This window comes from Arxiozyma heterogenica, assembly GCF_036370985.1.
Source record: "Arxiozyma heterogenica strain weizmannii chromosome Unknown scaffold_11, whole genome shotgun sequence".
In the NCBI taxonomy this organism is placed as follows: domain Eukaryota; kingdom Fungi; phylum Ascomycota; class Saccharomycetes; order Saccharomycetales; family Saccharomycetaceae; genus Arxiozyma; species Arxiozyma heterogenica.
Window position 1 is genome coordinate 348,496 of NW_027042664.1, and position 19,063 is coordinate 367,558.

Here is a 19,063-nt window from a genome sequence, read left to right on the forward strand (position 1 = left end):
AATAAATGTACGTCTTTTTAATAACAAAAAAACTTTAATACACTTAAAAAGTTTTTATCAATAATATCTTTACATAACATTTAATACAATAAAATACATTACATTATTAATGAATATATAATTAATTTGATTTTACCATCATTTTTTAACACATAACATTGGTACCACAAGAGGCTGCCTTTTCCCTATTTGCTACTCACGTGTAATTTAGAAAGTCTTATCCAATCATTTTCTTGTTTCAGAATTTTTTCTAGATTTTCGAAATCATTTATCATCTCTCTTAGAAATTTACAATAAGGATAATGTTCTGTAAGTGTTTTAAAAAAACATTCTGCAATAATCACAAACCTTAAGGATAACTGGTATTTTTCTGAAAAAGTTTGTTTATTCATCGAGCCATGATGGGTACTACTGTACATGTGTAATAAATTAACCGAAGAAGCACAAGTCTCTTGCCTTTCCTTCATTGATTTAAGAAAATCTCTATCCACAACCTCTTCATCTGTTGGGTTAAACAAAAATTCATTATTTTGACTCCAATCTGTCATATTAAGAAAAGAAGTATCATTAAAGGAAGAAAGAAGAATATTGTTGATTGTATTTTCAATGTGTTCTATATTTCTTGAAGGATATGTTGTATTCTTCGAAATATTATCCTTGGTAATATCAAATATCTGGAATTTTGAGTCAAAGAATGGAACAAAAAGAGGAATCAAAAAGTTATTAGCCATGTTCTTGAGATCAATAAAAATACAAAGCAATTTGAAGTTTGGCGTCAACTCGAAGTCCAAGATAAATTTTATAATTATCAAAAAGTTATAATAGAATCCTCCTAAATTAAATATTGTTAGTTTTTTTCTATCAAGTAAAATATCAGTTTCTGTACTCTCTTCTTGAACAAATAGCCCTGCAATATTCTGTATGGAATAATTTAATGCAACCAGAAAATCTGTTAATAAATGATAAGAATGGCTAGTTAACATATTAAAATTTCTAGAATCTAAAAATGAACTGAATAATAATCCCACATTTCCAGTCCATATTTTACTACTAATATCTTTATCTACCTCGTTAAGAAAAATCATAACCATTAAAAAATTTTTTAATGTTGAACTATTTTTCACCAAAAACGTTGCTGGTGATTCACGCAGATTATCTAAGAGATGCCCTGATGAGATATTCATTTCCAATTTTCTTGTATTAATTCTGGTTAAAAAAATATTGAATGAAAAAAATTTTCTTAGTTTGAACTCATAAAAAATCATAGTCTTGGCCAAGGATGCTGGAATTGGATAATACTCAGAATGAGTAAAACTAAAACTATTATAAAATTCCTTAAAAGATATACTGTGCAATTTTTTCACCAGATTTATAGTGGTGTATGAGCTATGATCCACTGGTGAATAACTTTCCCAAATACTTTCATCTTCTGGAATGCAAAGATCCTCAATATCCTTTTCATTCAAAAATGATTTACTACGAATGTTGTAACAAATATCCAAGTATTGACAATATTCATAAAGCATCAAAACAGATCTTATTTTAGCTTCAAACAGTAAGAATTGAAACGAATTCTGGAAAGTAATATCGTGAAAATGTGGCATAAATGGATCAATCAAGAAAGATTTTATAGAAACTAGTTCTAAATAATTTCTTCTTACAATTGAACATATAGCACTCACCTGTCTTTTCACAACATCTGATCTAATATTCTTGACTTCATCTACAAACAGAGCAAAAATAATGTTCAAAATAAATACTTGAATTAACCATGTACATTTAGAATTCTGACTAAAAACATTGATATTATTCTTCTCATAATGACTTTTTTCAAATTCCAAAAATACGTGTAATATGCGCTTACTAATCTCATACAATACTATAGTCTGTTGATGATCACCTTTTTGGAAAAGAGATCCTATTGTAGCCATTAATAATGGCAGGCATACTGTTTTAGCCATGTTAAAAATATCATTGTTCTGTTCAAATTGCAAATGCACTTCAGTCAATTCATTATCTTCATGCAAGTATCTTTGAAAGGACAAAAAGTCACAAGACAATAGACTTGGATGAATAAATGGGTAATATACCAGAAAATTATCTCTAAATAGTGTCAAAAATTTGTTTAATTCAAAACAGGTTGGCAATAACAAATTACCTGACTCAGGAACTGAATTCCCAAGATAATTTTGATAATTACCATAATTTTCTAGGTAATATTTGAGAACAAAACGACAATAACTGCACAGTTGATCATTAAACAATTTAGCAGTTACTAAATCTTTCATTATAGTATTATTACTATTTCCTTCATTATAACCATACAGTATTTGTTGAGTAGATATGCTTTCTCTTGGTGAGGGTTCTGAATTACTAGATAATGTCAAATAATCGATACCGTATAACGAGTATGTCTCTAATTTGTAATGATCATTATTCCTGCCACTGTTACTATGATAATTTCCAATAAGATTTTTATTTTCTTCATGTGTTGTAATATTTTCCGAAGGACGTAACTGATGATTATTATAAATATGATCAAATAATGATGGAATCTCAATTGTTGATTGAAAGAATGCTGAATTAAATGTAACTTTTTCCACTGCATTATTTACTGATGATCTGTCATTATTGTGGCTATCTAGAATCCCATCAGTAAAACCACTGTTTCCATATTCATGTAAAGGTGACATAGATAACGTATTAAATGATATTGTATTTGAGTATTGCAACCCAGATATATTTTTTTCTGTTTCTGAAACCCCCAACCCTTGCCCCCAACTCATTGGCGTTTCAGTTGTAGAAAGAGTATCAAAGTCTAATGTTTTAAATTGTTTTGATGAGTCAATATCAGAGTTGACATTTCCATGCTTATCAGTGTTAGTATTGTTGTTGGAATTAAAATTAAACCTATAGTTTTCTCCATATTTCGAGTTATCTGGTTTCTCCAACATACCACCCACATTGAACTGTTTTATATTCAATGGTTTTAAATCATCTAAAGTAAAATCTAATGAAACATTTTCCAATACCTGATTCAATTTAATTGAACATTGTTTACTGCAATTACTTCCTGACTCAAAACTGCCATTTTCTATAGACGAAGAACAGTTGTTGTTTTGGCATATATCTACTTCATCAAGTTTTATCTGATTAATATCCTCCAAATCAAAGAGATTATGAAAATCTAGTGGAACTAAGTCTGGCGTTGCAAATTGGATCTTATCTAATGATGATAATTCATTTGAATGACATAAAGATGAAACATAATTTTCTGCGGATTGTGCACTAAAAGAAGCACGTCTTTTTGAACCTGAATATAAAGATCTAAGGTTATTATTACCATGTGTATTTATTTGAAATTTTTTTGTAGAGCATCTATCTGATTGAGTTAAGTTTTTATTTTGGATATTATTTACTGACTGTTTTGGTTTTTTAAAATTCGTATCAGTTGAGATCTTATCGTTATCATTATCATTATCATTATCATTACTATTACTATTACTATTACTATTGTTATTCATGTCAGAGATAGTAGACAGTGGTGTTGGCACAAACGGACTAATATCACTAGTGAATATAGGTGAAATAGATGATTTTGACGAAAGTAAAGAAGGAATAATAATTGCATTATTTATTGTAAAAACTGAATTGGTTCCTTGCTTAGGTATGGGTTCATTCTTTTTATTACAATCAGTATTATTATTATTAGTGTTGCTATTACTAATGACTCTTTTAGAGACAACACCTGTACTATGCCTTCTATTCTTAATTATAGGAGCACTCTTATTATCTCTTGGTGTACTAATACTACTACTACCACCTCTATTATCAGTATTATTATTACTATTATTTGCAGAGTTACTTCCAACACTATTTTCCCTTGGTCTTATTGAGAGAGATTTTTTCCTTGACCTACGTCTAGTTTTTAAAATATTTTCACCCATGTTACCGTTGTGAACTTTTAAAGTATGTCGTAATAATAAATCACGTCTTGTGAAATTTCTATCACACATCCCACATTCGTAGGGTCTTTCATTTGTATGAGATCTTTCATGTCTTGTTAAATGTTCTTGCCTCGAGAAAGCTCTGATGCAAACATTACAAACGAATAATCTTCGTAATCCACTTGGTGTAGTGCCATTTAATTTTAAATTTTCTGGTACTACTTTGGACCTATTATTAATCTTTGAATTCATAAAATTTGAGTCTGTGACATATTTAATTTCTGTTGTACTTTGTTCTTGAATTGATTCATTTTTCAATAATCCGGGCATTGTTGAATTATTATTATACATGTAAATTCTTTTTTCTTTTCTTTTCTTTTCTTTTTTTTTTTGTAAGAAAAAACCTTTAATTGTGTTATTAAAATGAATTTTATATTAATTTTGTAAATTTATATGTGAAAATAAATACAACTTTACTATATATATATTATAGATATTTGAATATATATATATATATATATATATATTGCGTTCAATGTGAAAGAAAACAGCTAGAGGATAAGAGATAGAGTAAATTTACTAATTTCAATCCTTATAAAAGAAACAAAGAGAAAAAGAAAAAAAAATACAAAAGAGAAGAGGGAAGAGAATAAAACAACAACCGCAACCGCAACCGCACGCACACTCGCTTATTTCACGATAATTTCACCATACTTTCCCACTTTAATAGTGATGACGATTCTAAAAACGAGCTGAGTTGACGAACACCATTACAACTATCATCATCAACACTACATTGCTGCGGATATATATGAAATATCAAGCGAAACTCTGCTGAATCCTGTTGGTCTCAGTGGGACATTCTCAGGTTCTCAGGTTCACAGATTCGCAGATTCGCAGATTCGCAGATTCGCAAATTCTCAGACTCTCAATTACTTATTTCTCAGTTTCTCGCAATTTCTCTTTGTTGCAATTCGCAAAAATATATGAACCGTCAAATCCTATTGGTATATTCAACGAAACAAAACGAACAATTAATGTCTTGTTTTCCCAAAAACCACGGAAACAATCGGAGTTTTGCCAACTTTTATTCAAACTTTTGGACAACTCTCCCTTTTTTCTTCAGCAGCGCACACACCGTCCGGAGTTTCGGTTGAAAGGAGATTTTCCCTCAAACAAAACAAAACAAAACAAAATAACAGCCGCCCCCCGCCTTCTCTATAGCATCATAAACAATAAACGAAAAATAAAGTGATAAAAAATAAAAAAAAAGAAAAAAGAACCAACGCAAACAAACAAATATATTACTAACACAAAAAGACAAAAAGACAAAAAAGATTGGATGGGAGAAAAATACCCTACATCTCCTTGGGTTAGGGTTTTATAGAAACAATCCTAAGAATCATGTATTCACCTAAATTTCCTGTATTTTACGGTTAGGATTAAACAAATGAAATCATATATCAATCTTTAAAATCAACCTTAACTTGATATATTACACACCAAAGGAATAAACGTTATAAGGTTAAAATAATAATGATACTTCTAATTTTAGCTACTCATCTTCTTATTTCTTTTTTATTTTACCTTATTTTGCCTTAATATTTAAATAATGTTAGTACAATTGCATATATATATATATTGATAAAAAAGACATACATTCTATTTAATCATAAAATAGCAATTAAAGAAAAAAAAATTAAAAAAAAGAAACAAGTAAACCTTGCTCACAACACAACTCCAAAACCAAAAGTTAATTTTATTGGTTTCACATAATAATCTTCAAAATTTGCACGAACACGATCCTCTTCTCCTACAGGAATACCACTCCATGTCAATTGAATCTTTGTTTCATGATATTCTGAAGATTCATGAAATTCCATGTCCATTGTAGAGTACAAATTTTCTCTCCAATCCTTTAATCTCCATTTAAGGACTAATTTACTACCCAACTTACTCTCAACTACCTCACTCTCAATGTTACCATTAAATAATTCAAATCTATCACCAACCATAAAATATTGAGACCCAGTACTCTTATTCTCATCAAATTCTCTGATTGGTGAACGGGACCACATCATTATACGTTCTTTATCGATAAAAGTATTAAAGATTTCTACTGCTGGAACGTTAAAGGATGGCTCTAAATGAATTGTCACTGTATTGGCACCACCTGTGTTTACAATAGGGATGTCCTTGTTATCCAAAGTTTTCACAACAGCTTTAGAAGATGATATGTCTTTGACAGGAATTGACTTGTTAACTGTGGTTGCTGTCTTCTTGGAACCAGTGGTGGAAGAAACATCTGCAAAACTGTTTTGTTGATTGGCTTTAGTATATTGAGATTGCACCTGCTCTTCAGGGACTTGAATGTCATTCCCATGTTCAAATAACAAATCCTTCCCAAATTGATGGAAAATGCTTCTTAATTGAGATAACAAATACTCTCTAATTACGGGTTTCACTTCGTTCAATTTACTAGTCTCTTTATAAATAGAAATCTCAAATTGATAGTCATCTATATTACTGTCGAACGCAACTTCAGGCACCACTATACTTCCCTCAAATTCATCTTTATTAACATGACCTCCAATTAGCATTGCAATTTTTAAATCAAACAACGAGATCACTTTCCCCTTACGTTGATTCACCTCACAATCACCCTCAATAGACAATATAGACTTTATTTCCGCATATTTCCCATCATGTTCCCCAGTATTCAACTGAACCAATTTTGACTTGAAATATTCACGTGCCCAATCAATACAATTCTTATCAACCCAGTGCCAATTATTTGGATTAACAACCATTTTTCTTTGTCTTTTTTTATTATATATCTTTAAGTTTGGTTTTTGTCTTGTATTTTGTTTTATAAAGTTATCAGACTATCTTATGTATTTAACTGTAAAGAAAAGAAGAAGGACTTATAAAACATAATTAATGACAACTTAAACGCAAGTAAACTCTATGTTATGCATAGATACACAGACACATATATATGTATGTTTGAAACATTACATTGCTAATTACTATTCTTTTGTTTTTCTTTTCCTTTTTTTTTTTTTTTTATTTTATTTTTTTTTTGATGCATTTATTCCACGGAATTTTCTAGAATTTTAAAGTTATCCAGGATTCGAAAGGTTTTCGTTTCTATAATATACTTCCACCAGAAAGTTTATACAACCAGCATGCCCTTTCTCTTATGCTAAGAACATAACTTACACATAACTTATACTTTTTATTTATCTCGCTTATGTATAGAGAAATTAAACATCTATATCTATAATGGCATATATCATTGGTCATCAATATGTATATTTTACATGAAATCGGATAAATTGCTTAAAGTCATGGATGGTAAGCCGCCTCCCAAAAAATCAAGCATCATATGCATACCACCACCTCCACTATACTCATCGACATCTTCTGGCAAAACTTGTGATATTCCCTCTAAAAACCAAAATTCTTCCTTCACTCTTGTAGTAAAATTAGTTAGCAATTTATAATACACTCTCATTATCCTCATTGCACTTAAATCACCTGTCATTAATAATGCTAAAAAAGTTTTATCTAATAATGCAGGGAAAGTAAATATCCTGAAAATCAAATTTGAATCATTAATTTCATTATGTAATATGTTCAGATATGCTAATGTGATCAAATAGGGCGAATTAATATCCACAGGATATAAATCAGCAATATTGTCATCAAAACAAACCAATTCTGATACAGTACCATCTTCTTTGTTAATAAAATCACCAAGATTAGACAAATCAACAGATATTAAGTCATGAAATATAGAGGTTTCCTTTAATGGCCAAACAGTAGTCAATATTGTAGATGCACCCTTCACATGGAAAATCCATGCTGATGATGATTGAACGCTTAATCCTGAACCTGTACTAGTTGCATTGGCTAATGAATCCATTATTAATAATAACGCACTAGCAACAAGGGCATCCGTATTGTCCTGTGATATCTCTAATACGGCCTCTCTCAATAATTTTAAAGCATCAAGCCTATGCGATGAAACATATTGTTCTAAACCAGATAAAGTCCTTGATAAGTGTGTGGCACTAAAAGCCAATAAGGAATGCATTAAATATGGATATTGAAAAGCCAATTCAGGAACATTTTGGCTCCAAACTTTAGTTGCTGAATCCTGAGATGATCCTACTGTATAACATACAATAGTACAATAGTGATAGAATAATTTCATATCTACTAAATTCAAATTTGCTTTTGTAGAAAGCGACAACAGTTTTGAAATATCATCATTCTTCTCTTCTACATTATTTTCTTTGTCATTAGAAGGTTTGGCCTTAATATTACTCATGCTCGTTGTTGCCAATGGTAATATTGGTGATAATGTTGTATTAAAAGTGGTTGCTGTCATCTGTGATAACAATGAGGTAGCTGATGTAGGATTTTCTTGCAACATTGGCGAGGTATCTGTTCTTTCTAAACTATTTAAAGAATTATTTGAATTATCAGTTAAAATATTACTAGTATTACCACTTCTACTTTCATATTGGCCTTTAATGCTATTCTTAAGACTAGGAATATTAGGGTTTGAATTTTCTTGTCTCGATGTTCTTTCTGTTTCCTTTTGCATCGTGGCTAAAGCCTCTTGTGCATTCGAAATTTTCGATGCTCTTCTGTTACTGTTTAATTTTATACCTAGTAATTCTTGAAAATCGTACTCAATACCACCAATACCAGCAGTTTGAAATATACCATTTTTATTTCTTGAAAACTGAGTTTTGTTGGTTTCCATATTGTTAATAGTATCAATATCTTTTCTATCATTATTTGTCGTAGCACTACTACTATTATTATTTTGGTTACCAATATCAACTGGTTGCTGTAACTTTTGTAAGGAAAATTTGGTCAACTGACCAAATGTTTCATCATTAAAAGGTAAGGGACTCATAGATGATTGCATCTGAGACTGCTGTTGTTGCAACTGAGTGGATAATAAGACTGACTGATCTAGTGTTGATTGAGTTAGATCTTGTTCTAATAGTTGTTGCAAAAATTGTTGTTGCTGGTTTTGTAATTGTTGTTGTTGTTGGATATGATGCTGCTGATTCTGTTGTAATTGAATTTGTTGGTGTTGTTGTAGCTGCAATTGCTGATTTAGTTGGTATTGAAGTTGTTGCTTTGTACTGTTGTTAATCATATACGGATTAATACCAATATTATTATTATTATTGTTTAGAATATTATATGGAATATTTGATGTTTGATTCATCAAACTTTGCAAATTTGAACCATTCACATAGGTATGTAAATTGCTGTTACTATTATTACTGATACTGGCTGACTCACTAACAAAACTTATTCCATGAATATTATTGATCACATTATTTGAAGAATTATTCAAAGAGGCAGATACATTATTAGCTAAAGTATTAGTTGGTGTATTACTCTGGAAAACATTAGCATTTTGTTGCGTATTATTATTACTATGAGTATTATTGTTAGTGGTATTACTATTGTTACTATTATTATTGTTATTATTCATAACTTGATTTATATTTATCTCATTTTGTAACTGGTGAATAGCATTTGTGTTAGATAATAAATTTAATAATAGATTAATATTAACATTATTTAAAGATGCAACGTTGCTCTGTTGACTTGCTAGGCTCAATATAACATCCATTATAGCAGCTAAATTATTATTACAATTCTTAGATATACTAAGATTCTGATTACTATTATTATTATTATTATTATTATTGTTGTTGTTGTTGTTATTGTTGTTGTTGTTAAATTCATTTGGAATATTTTGGTTTAAGGAATTTTGTGTAGAATTCATCAATGTATTCGGATTCATAATCATATTGAGATTAATATGATTAATATGATTACTATTATTATTATTACTATTACCATTTTGATTATTACCACTATCATTTTGGGAATTACTATTAAAATTCTTTATTACGTTTTTATTATTTTCAAATTCTGTTTTAACTACATTATGAAAATCTGTTGGATTATTTAATATACCACTTTGTTCCATCTGATATTGTCCATTATTTCCTTGTTCTACTGCATTTTTATCATCCCTTTTTAATTCTTCAAATTTATCAGATATTTCAACTGTACCATCTTCTTTCCTTGTAATATATTTAATCACTGTTTTCACTTGACGTTTAGAAGTTTTTCTCTTTTTATTATCATTCTGCAATGAATGATTTGCACTATTCTTTATGTCACCATTAATACTATTGGTTACAATATTTGGATCATTCATTGATCCCAACCCTGATCGATTACGATCATTAGTAGATTGTGCATTAGCATAAGCACATTGTAATTTAGAATTTTGACATTTTATGCATACCGGCTTTGTCTCATCACATTTAATTCTTTTTCTTTTGCAGTTGATACATCCATTTCTTGATTTAGAATGAAATTTTTTCTTACCCTTTGAGGTTTTTGAAACTCTCTTCCCATCTAACTCTATCAACTCTACATATTTCTCCTTAATACGAACATTCTCATTGATACTTACTTGATTATCAACAGTCGAACTTTCTTCAGTTTTAATTATACTACTACTACTATTATTATTGTTACTATTATCACCATTACTACCGCTATTATTAATAATATCGTTACTCTTATCCAATTTATTATTAAAAGCCATTGAATTCATTATTTTAGAGTACACATCATGATCTACTGTTGTAGGCACAACCCCGCTACTATTGTCAGTTCCAGTGTTATTATTAATATTATTATTTGCGTTACTACTAATCTTATCCATACCCTTTCCCTATTACCAAATAAATCAAACAAAAAGAACAAAGAAAAAGGAAAAAAAAAAAATAAAAGAAGGTGAAGATATACTTATATTGAACACTGTCACAACCTTGTCTTTTTGTGACCTTTAAGAAAAATAAAGTAACAACAATAAAAAATAAATGAAAGAATAGTAACTATATTTTTGTTCTATAAGTTGCCACAAATCTTTGACACTAATACCTGGTTAACTGACAAAAGGATACATAAAAAGTAAATACAAGTGATAAAAATTTAGATCACTGTCAGATCTACATATGTCGGTAAACACATGCAGGCAAATAACGAATGAAGAAATGAGGGAAACAAATACACTTTGATCGAAAAAGAGATCTTATAGAAAGACGATGTGAATATGTTGACATGGTACAAGATACTTTTCACCCAAAAACCAGTCGAGTGTCAAAGCCATCTACCCTACTGCTTTTGTTTAAGCTAACTTAAGAACAAAGACAAAATCAGAAATAAAAATAAAGTGATATCTTTCGGTTCTCAAAAAACCAAAACAAAAACGGAAAGAAGGCTTTCTTTTGACAATAAAAAATACCGGAAATAAAAAAAGAAAACAAAAGAAGTCTCTTTGTGCTACCTAAATTGGAAATTTATCCCTTTCAATTGTTTAAAAAACTCTTTTTGTCTTTTATCTTTTGTCTTTTGTCTTTTTATTTTTTTATTTGTTTTCTTTTTGTTGAATACAAAAAAAATCCACAATTCCAGATTCCAGATTCCAGGTTTGATATTTAATATCTTGAGATGTGTTATTTTTGAAACCCTAACAAGTATTATCCCCCACTTAAATTATTCTGCACTATTCTTTGTTAAACCCTACCTACTGAAGGTTTGTTGAAAGGAAAAAGACATTTATCTTCCTTTTTTTTATATATCTTCTATATATGGTATTATAGATGCGCGAGATTATTAAAGATATAATGGATTTTGGGTTCATCATATAGGTTCTAAGATAAGAATTATTAGTAAGATATCTACTTTACTCCCATTATAAAAACTACATTGACCTCTGTAACATTGATAAATAGTATTATGAATACTTACTCCTTTTCATAACCTATTGAGGTTATCTGTAAATGTATTTTCCTTCTTCTTTTTTCTTCTTCTTCGTTTTTTCCTACCCTTTAGCTGAAAATAAAAAAAAAACATATTATAGCGATTATTTAGTTCCAACCTCTGGTTGTTCTATCGTTGATTCAATACCGACCCCCTAAACTTGAAAATTTTATCTTACAATTAATCTCATTGTAGTTTAAGTATTTTATAATGCTTATTTTACAGAAATATATATATAAATATATACAAACCCATGTACATATTCTATATATGATCGGCATCCATCATAATTTTTCCTTCTTGCCCTTTTCCTTTTTCTTTTCTTTACTTATTTCGGATTAGTGATCATGTGGATCTTCTTTTGGTGGTTCAGGATCAACAGTAATCATAGTATCAATTCTTAATATAGCAATACAGGCTTCTAAAGCTGATTTCAATGACTTGACTTTAGATACAGTAGGTTCTAAAACACCAGCATTTACTTCGTCCACAATCTTACCCTTAATTAAATCTAACCCATAATTCTTATAAGCTCTTCTCTTTGTGTCATCAAGTTTGGCTGATTGAGCAGCCGAATGGTATGATCTTAACTTAGCAATTAATTCACTAGAATCTTTTGCTGCATTGACCGCTAAAGTCTTTGGAATTACCAATAAAGCCGATGCAAACTCAGCAATAGCTAATTGTTCACGAGATCCAACTGTGGTAGCAAAATTATCCAAATATATATTTAATGCAGTTTCAACACAACCACCACCAGGGACAATATTCCCACTTTCTAATGTTCTTTTCACCACACATAAAGAATCATGCATAGATCTTTCCATTTCGTCCAATGAATAATCATTTGGACCACGTAAAATTATTGAAGAAGATGAATGCCTTGACGTACCCTTAATCAAAATACACTCATCATCAGAGAACTTACTTTGAACTACTTCTTGACAAGTACCTAGATAACTTGACTCAAAGGTTTCATCACCTTCCAAATTAGACATAGAACCAACTAAGGTGGCACCAGTGGCACGAGCAATTCTTCTTAAATCTTCTTTTTTACAACGTCTAACTGCCATGATTTTAGCTTCAACAAATTCCTTCAAACATAAATCATCGATACCCTTTGTTGTTAAAACAACTTGTGCACCAGAGTTAATAATCTTTCTGACTCTATCAAGAACAATTTCAGATTCTTTTTTGCGGATCTGTTCTAACTGTTCTGGATCATCGATATTAATTTGAACACCCATAGCCATACGTGCTTTTTGTAAATTTATATCTAAACAAGCAATCTTCACATCATCACCTTTAATTTGCTTTGGCATTGCTTGGGATGCAACTGTGCAATTCAAGGCATAACCTTGTACCAGAATAGATTCCCTAGCAGACTTCCCATGTGCCTTTAATATATTAACAGCTTTAACCGGATATTTTATTTCACCTTTGGAATTTGTAGTCTTAACTGCCAATAAAGAATCAACTACCATATTACTGAAAAAATCAGAATCTGTACCAATAATTTTGGAAGACATACTTGTTTTAGCAATATTAATCAAAGTTTCCTTACCCAATAATTCCACATCTAAAGATAAAACTTCATTAATAAAACGAATAGCTTCTCTTAATGCAACTCTATAACCAGTGATAATGGTTGTTGGATGAATTTTATTTTTCACTAATTCGTTAGCTCTTTTCAATAATTCAGAAGCAATAATAACTACACTAGTGGTACCATCCCCAATTTCACGATCTTGTTGTTGTGCTAGTTCCACTAGGATTTTACCGGCAGGATGCTGAACATCTAATAAAGATAAAATAGTGGCACCATCATTAGTCACAGTGAAGTCACCAATATCATCAACCAACATCTTATCCAATCCGACAGGACCTAAGGAGGACTTAACAACGTTAGCTACAGCCATGGCAGCTAAAACATTTTGATTACGAATATCATCGCCGCTAATTTTTTCACCACCTAAAAACAAAGTGTTAGAACCAGAATTCTTATAAACTTGAGCCATTGCACTATGTATTAGTTAAACTGTTTATAATAATAGACAAACCACCAGAATTGTCAGTTTATTAATATATATCCTTGTACAATATGTACTTGTTGGAGTTAACAGTAGAAATAACAAACTTCTTCTCTGAATAATGCCAAATTTTTCACCTCTTTAATAAATCAATATTTAAAAATTTGAATATTTTTTTTTCTTTGTTTCATTAATTTTTTTTTTCATTTTTCTTTTTCATATATTACATCCCAAATTTCTCTATTTCCACATAACAACGCTTCCACCTTAAAAATAATTTACATTGAACAATGAAGAAAAATACAGAGGAAAGTATGTGATATGTGGACTATCCCTATATGTAATGCAATGATTTGAGACGTTTACTTTGAAAAGTAATCATAAAATTTCCTAATACAACTCTTTACTATATATTTTATAATTTTATGGTGTTTATATAAAAAATAATTTTAAAAAAAGAATACATATATACATATTATATGATTAGCAGTACATTAAACTGTAAACAAAGATAATTTAAAATTTAATGTATCTATTTTCCAACCATCTCTTGAAACTGAAAAGGTGATTGAAGATATATTAGATTAAATACCAAGATCACAAACTCATTGTACATAAAGATGGAAAAGAAAAAACTAAAAAGAAATTCAGAAGACAGGAAATGCTGAAAGTACACATAATAAAGTTAATAATATTAATATCACTACAATTTTTTATTTTATTCTAATTTGATCTAATTTATTTCATTTTAAAAACTAAGAAAAAAAAAAAGATAGTCCCCAAATAACAGCATTACAGTAATCAAAAGGATTGTTCATTATATTCTTTATAAAATAGTACATTTTTTACTCTTTTTAATAACTGGTGGTTCTAAAGCAGCAACAATAGCCTCATCAAACACATTCTTCAAGCCACGTTGTGTTAATGCAGAACATTCAACATATTTAACAGCTCTTAGTTCTCTAGCTAGTCTATGACCTTGTTCCTGAGTAATCGGACGTAATCTTTGCCTTTGTAATTTCTCAATTATAACTTTATCATCTCTTAAATCTATTTGAGTACCAACAATTAAACAAGGAACACCAGGACAATGATGGTGTACTTCAGGGAACCATTTTTCTTTGACATTTTCAAAAGATGGTGGAGAAATAACACTGAAACAAACCAAGAACACATCTGTAGATGGATACGACAGTGGTCTTAACCTATCATAATCTTCTTGACCTGCAGTATCAAACAAGCCCAACGTATAAGGCTCATCACCAATCATAACTGTTACTGCATAGTTATCAAACACAGTGGGAACATAATCAGCAGGAAATTGATTTGTAGTGTATGAAATTAATAGACATGTTTTACCAACAGCACCATCACCCACGACAACACATTTTAAAGTCTGCATAATGAATATATTCTCTTTAATGTATATAGATCAGATATGAAGCTCCCCCTAAGATTATTATCGACTAGAAATATATAAGATTAACTGATTCTACCGTTTTATCAATATCTCACTTCTTTTTATATTCCTTTATTTTTTGTTCGAAGAAAAAAAATATTGTTAATGAAAATATAAAGTAGAGTATAACTGTATATGCATAAAGATATAACTTTTCTGTGGTTATATTATCTTATGTTGAATTGTTTTGTCTGCAGTCTCAAAATCTTTTTTTCAATATATCTGTTTTGTTCTCTCTCTCTATCTTTTTCTAACCTTTATTTTCTCTGTTTCATTTTTTTTTTTTTTTTTTTTTTGGTTCTCTTACACATAATAAGTTATTTTCCTTGAAGATTACTACAAACAGCCGTTTTGCTGTCTAAAAGAACCTGGGAGTATCATTTCAAAATAACTTTGGACGAAATTTCTTCTTTTCTTTTTTTTTTTCCACTTATCAACTGAAAAATAAACAAATACGATACATTCAAATATACAAGACACAAAATAAGTACTTTCATGAATCTCTTATGACTAGTTATACAAGTCGACAAACAAATCGTCATGAAAGGAGATATCAGTTTCTAAAATCATCGACAAATATGTTTTTAACCACTTTTCAATGTGATTAAAACATATGTGTAAAGTATTTAATTCTATTTAAGTTAATATAGGAAGATTCACACAATAACTTTGGATCTTCAAAAAGTTTTCTTTTTTAACAACACTTTTTATGATAATTTTAAACCTTGCATATCATTTTTTTATAATCTATTTTCGATAGATACCATTTTCTACTATTAATTGAAAAAAAATTTTAGTAAAAATACTTTTCTACAAAATTTTCTATAATTTTATCTTTTTCTACAATAGCTACAGTTTCAACTTCATCCCTTGCATCTTCCTTTACTTTTCAGGCACTTTTATTTGCTTCAGACTAGCTTTCATCTTTTTTACTCAAGTTAAAGGCCTCTATATATTGTTACTTTCTTTTAATGCAACTTTTTCTGATAAAAGATTTGTGTCTATAATTAGTAATCTTTTAAAAAATATATCATCTATAAATTCTCAATCAGTTAGTAAAACACGTTGTTGAGTGTTAAATCTTCTATAAAAAATTATTAAAAATAAAAAGAGACTTAGAAATACATATATTAATAGCAATATCTTATTCGGTTGTTCCTGCCGAATTTGTTAAAAATAAATATTGTTGAAAAAAATTCAATTTCATGTAAATTGTCTTAAGATACAAGTTTTAGACTTTATATTGACCTTTTTTTATACCACCTTAATAATTAACAAGGTATGTTAATTTTGACACATATTTTCTTTGAAAAAACATTAAAAGTCTTCTCTGCTGAAAAATCTTATTTTTAATTATTCCCTTATTATTTTTATGCTTATCGAACCACTGGAGTCTTGATGAAAATAAATTTATAAATACATACATACATACAAATACACTATTAGTACATGCTATTTAATCTACTAAAATACACACGCTTCTATCAAACATCTACTATTATTTTTTCAATCTTCTTCTTCTTCTTCTGAGGATGACTCTTCATCGGCAGTTCTTAACCATTCAACCCATTTTGATGTTAATTTCTTAACTTCATCATATTTTGGATCATCGGAAATCGTATCCCACCATTTATATATAACATCCTCTTCCAAAATATCATTGTCATATAATGTATTTAATGCACTGAATAATATTAAATCGTGTCTTTCAAAGTTTTGACCAACAATTGTGTCCATAATAATATTCATCAAATCAACATATTCTTCCTCATCAAAAGCTTGTCTTTTGAAGAGTGGTCCCCATAGAGTAAATACTTTGGTAGTAGCATCCTTCGCTCCAAGTGTTTGTGTTGCTATAAAATGATATACTCTGTTCACTAAGGCAGTGACAGTTACCAGTCTGACTTCATGGTATGATACATTCATACTCATTCTCAAAGTGTTTAATTCTAACATAGCTGTATCTAAGTCGTGGTTATTTTCTAATGCTCTTTGAACAGTAGCAAGACCTTCCACTGCAAAATCTTCTTCCTCATCTTCTGATGAACCAAAATCTTCTTTGTCTGTATACATACTACTAGTGGACATAGTTCTCTTCTTCTTAACTCTTTTCTTAGTAGACGATATTGACGCATCACTTAAATAAAGATCTTCAATATGATGTACCAATGAAGTAGATATCTTATATGAACCGTTCATAGTGTCGACCTCCTCATCAGAAGAGTCACTGTTATAAACATACCCAACACCATTGGTTCCAACAAGGTTGGTAGATAAAGAAAACTTATGTTCAGTGGTCGACGACCCTGTTTCATCTTCACTTTCACTATTATCTATGTTTTCACTAACTTGCAAACCAAAAGCATTATCCTCAGTAGTTCTAATATCTTTAGCAGACATTTTCGTACCTTTTGGAATTACAACATTACCTTCAATGACAACATCAAATCCAATAATACAACCATCTTCTAGTGTTACATTATCACCTAGCTTGGCATTAGAAGCTACAATAGAATGACTTATAACATTACCTTTACCTAATACTGCATTATCCCAAATATAACTGTCCTTGATGATAATATTTTCACCGATCTGACAATTCCTACCAATAATGGAATTTTCAATTATAGTACCTTCTCCAATTCTACTGTTAGAACCGATTGCAGTACATTTACCTATCTTACATGATTGGGCCAAGACAACATTACTTTCTTTATATATATGACCTGATTCATACGAATAGGTTTGATTATCACTCATGTTGGACTCCAAAACCATTGGATAACACCATCTACCCAAGTAATCTTGAGAAATAGTGTCATAAGTTTGCCAACTCTCTACACGAACTGCATATTCATCTGTAATATAAGCATAAATATGCTTACCCAGAATATCACTGGAAATAACACCTTTGACAAAATCAGTTCTTAGTGATTGATAATCAAAATTTTCTTGGAATATTGGAGGTACATGTGGTGTACAAATATCAATTCTACAATCAATCAAATCGTTTCTAATGACGAACTCGTCAACGCTATCCAACAATTCAGGGTCAATTTCTACAGGTGGTTTTTCTTTAGAATTAATAGGATGTAAATCTTGATAATATATACATCTATTATTCTTCTTCTCTAAAATAAATGCAGCAGGTTCATTAGTTCTTGTCTTATAATATTGATTGGCTTTACTTAAACACATAGTTGCAATGTGATCTTTATCTTGAGCATGCATTTTTCGATGAAAATCTAGCATCTTATTAAAATCAACATTAGTCACTACATCACCGCTGATCAAAATAAAATCACCAGTAATCATACCTCTATTATCCAAATCTCTCATCACATCACCAACAGACCTAGCTTCTGGAGACATAATAGTAACAACTTTAAATGGTGCCCATGGTAAATTCCATTTTGAATTTTCGATATATTCTGCTACTAAATTAGCATGAGAAGAACAAATTAAATAAACCTCACTGACACCTGCTTTAGCTAAAAATTCCAGGGTATATTCAATTAACGGAACATTTGCTAATGGTAACAAACATCTTGGTTTGACAGCAGTCAAAGGCATGAATCGAGTTTCGAAGGAATCTGTTAATACCACAGCTTGTAAACGATCTTCAACGTCAACATCTTGCTTTTTGGAAGAATTTCCTGAATTTTCGCCTCTATTTCCTTTGTTCTTTTTACCAGCCATTGTGTATACAAACTCAGTTAGCTATACGTCTTGTGTGATTAAGAATA

General features: G+C 29.8%; 6 protein-coding genes across 6 annotated transcripts; all 6 read right to left on the reverse strand.

The window, feature by feature from the left end:
* Positions 1-185: 185 nt before the first annotated feature.
* Positions 186-4,298, reverse strand: ADR1 (DNA-binding transcription factor ADR1; the record flags this gene model as incomplete). The annotated part of the gene is made up of 1 exon (XM_064856842.1): positions 186-4,298. One exon carries the CDS (start codon positions 4,296-4,298, stop codon positions 186-188), a length of 4,113 nt encoding a protein of 1,370 aa, XP_064715975.1.
* A 1,376-nt stretch (positions 4,299-5,674) lies between these two features.
* Positions 5,675-6,757, reverse strand: AHA1 (Aha1p; the record flags this gene model as incomplete). The annotated part of the gene is made up of 1 exon (XM_064856843.1): positions 5,675-6,757. One exon carries the CDS (start codon positions 6,755-6,757, stop codon positions 5,675-5,677), a length of 1,083 nt encoding a protein of 360 aa, XP_064715976.1.
* A 509-nt stretch (positions 6,758-7,266) lies between these two features.
* UPC2 (Upc2p) lies at positions 7,267-10,728 on the reverse strand (the record flags this gene model as incomplete). The annotated part of the gene is made up of 1 exon (XM_064856844.1): positions 7,267-10,728. The coding sequence occupies one exon, from the start codon at positions 10,726-10,728 to the stop codon at positions 7,267-7,269; it is 3,462 nt and encodes a 1,153-aa protein (XP_064715977.1).
* A 1,438-nt stretch (positions 10,729-12,166) lies between these two features.
* On the reverse strand, positions 12,167-13,846 carry TCP1 (chaperonin-containing T-complex alpha subunit TCP1; the record flags this gene model as incomplete). The annotated part of the gene is made up of 1 exon (XM_064856845.1): positions 12,167-13,846. The coding sequence occupies one exon, from the start codon at positions 13,844-13,846 to the stop codon at positions 12,167-12,169; it is 1,680 nt and encodes a 559-aa protein (XP_064715978.1).
* Positions 13,847-14,684: 838 nt separating this feature from the next.
* Positions 14,685-15,260, reverse strand: CDC42 (Rho family GTPase CDC42; the record flags this gene model as incomplete). The annotated part of the gene is made up of 1 exon (XM_064856846.1): positions 14,685-15,260. The coding sequence occupies one exon, from the start codon at positions 15,258-15,260 to the stop codon at positions 14,685-14,687; it is 576 nt and encodes a 191-aa protein (XP_064715979.1).
* Positions 15,261-16,823: 1,563 nt separating this feature from the next.
* GCD6 (translation initiation factor eIF2B catalytic subunit epsilon) lies at positions 16,824-19,016 on the reverse strand (the record flags this gene model as incomplete). Its single annotated transcript, XM_064856847.1, has 1 exon — positions 16,824-19,016. The coding sequence occupies one exon, from the start codon at positions 19,014-19,016 to the stop codon at positions 16,824-16,826; it is 2,193 nt and encodes a 730-aa protein (XP_064715980.1).
* Between the last annotated feature and the right edge of the window lie 47 nt (positions 19,017-19,063).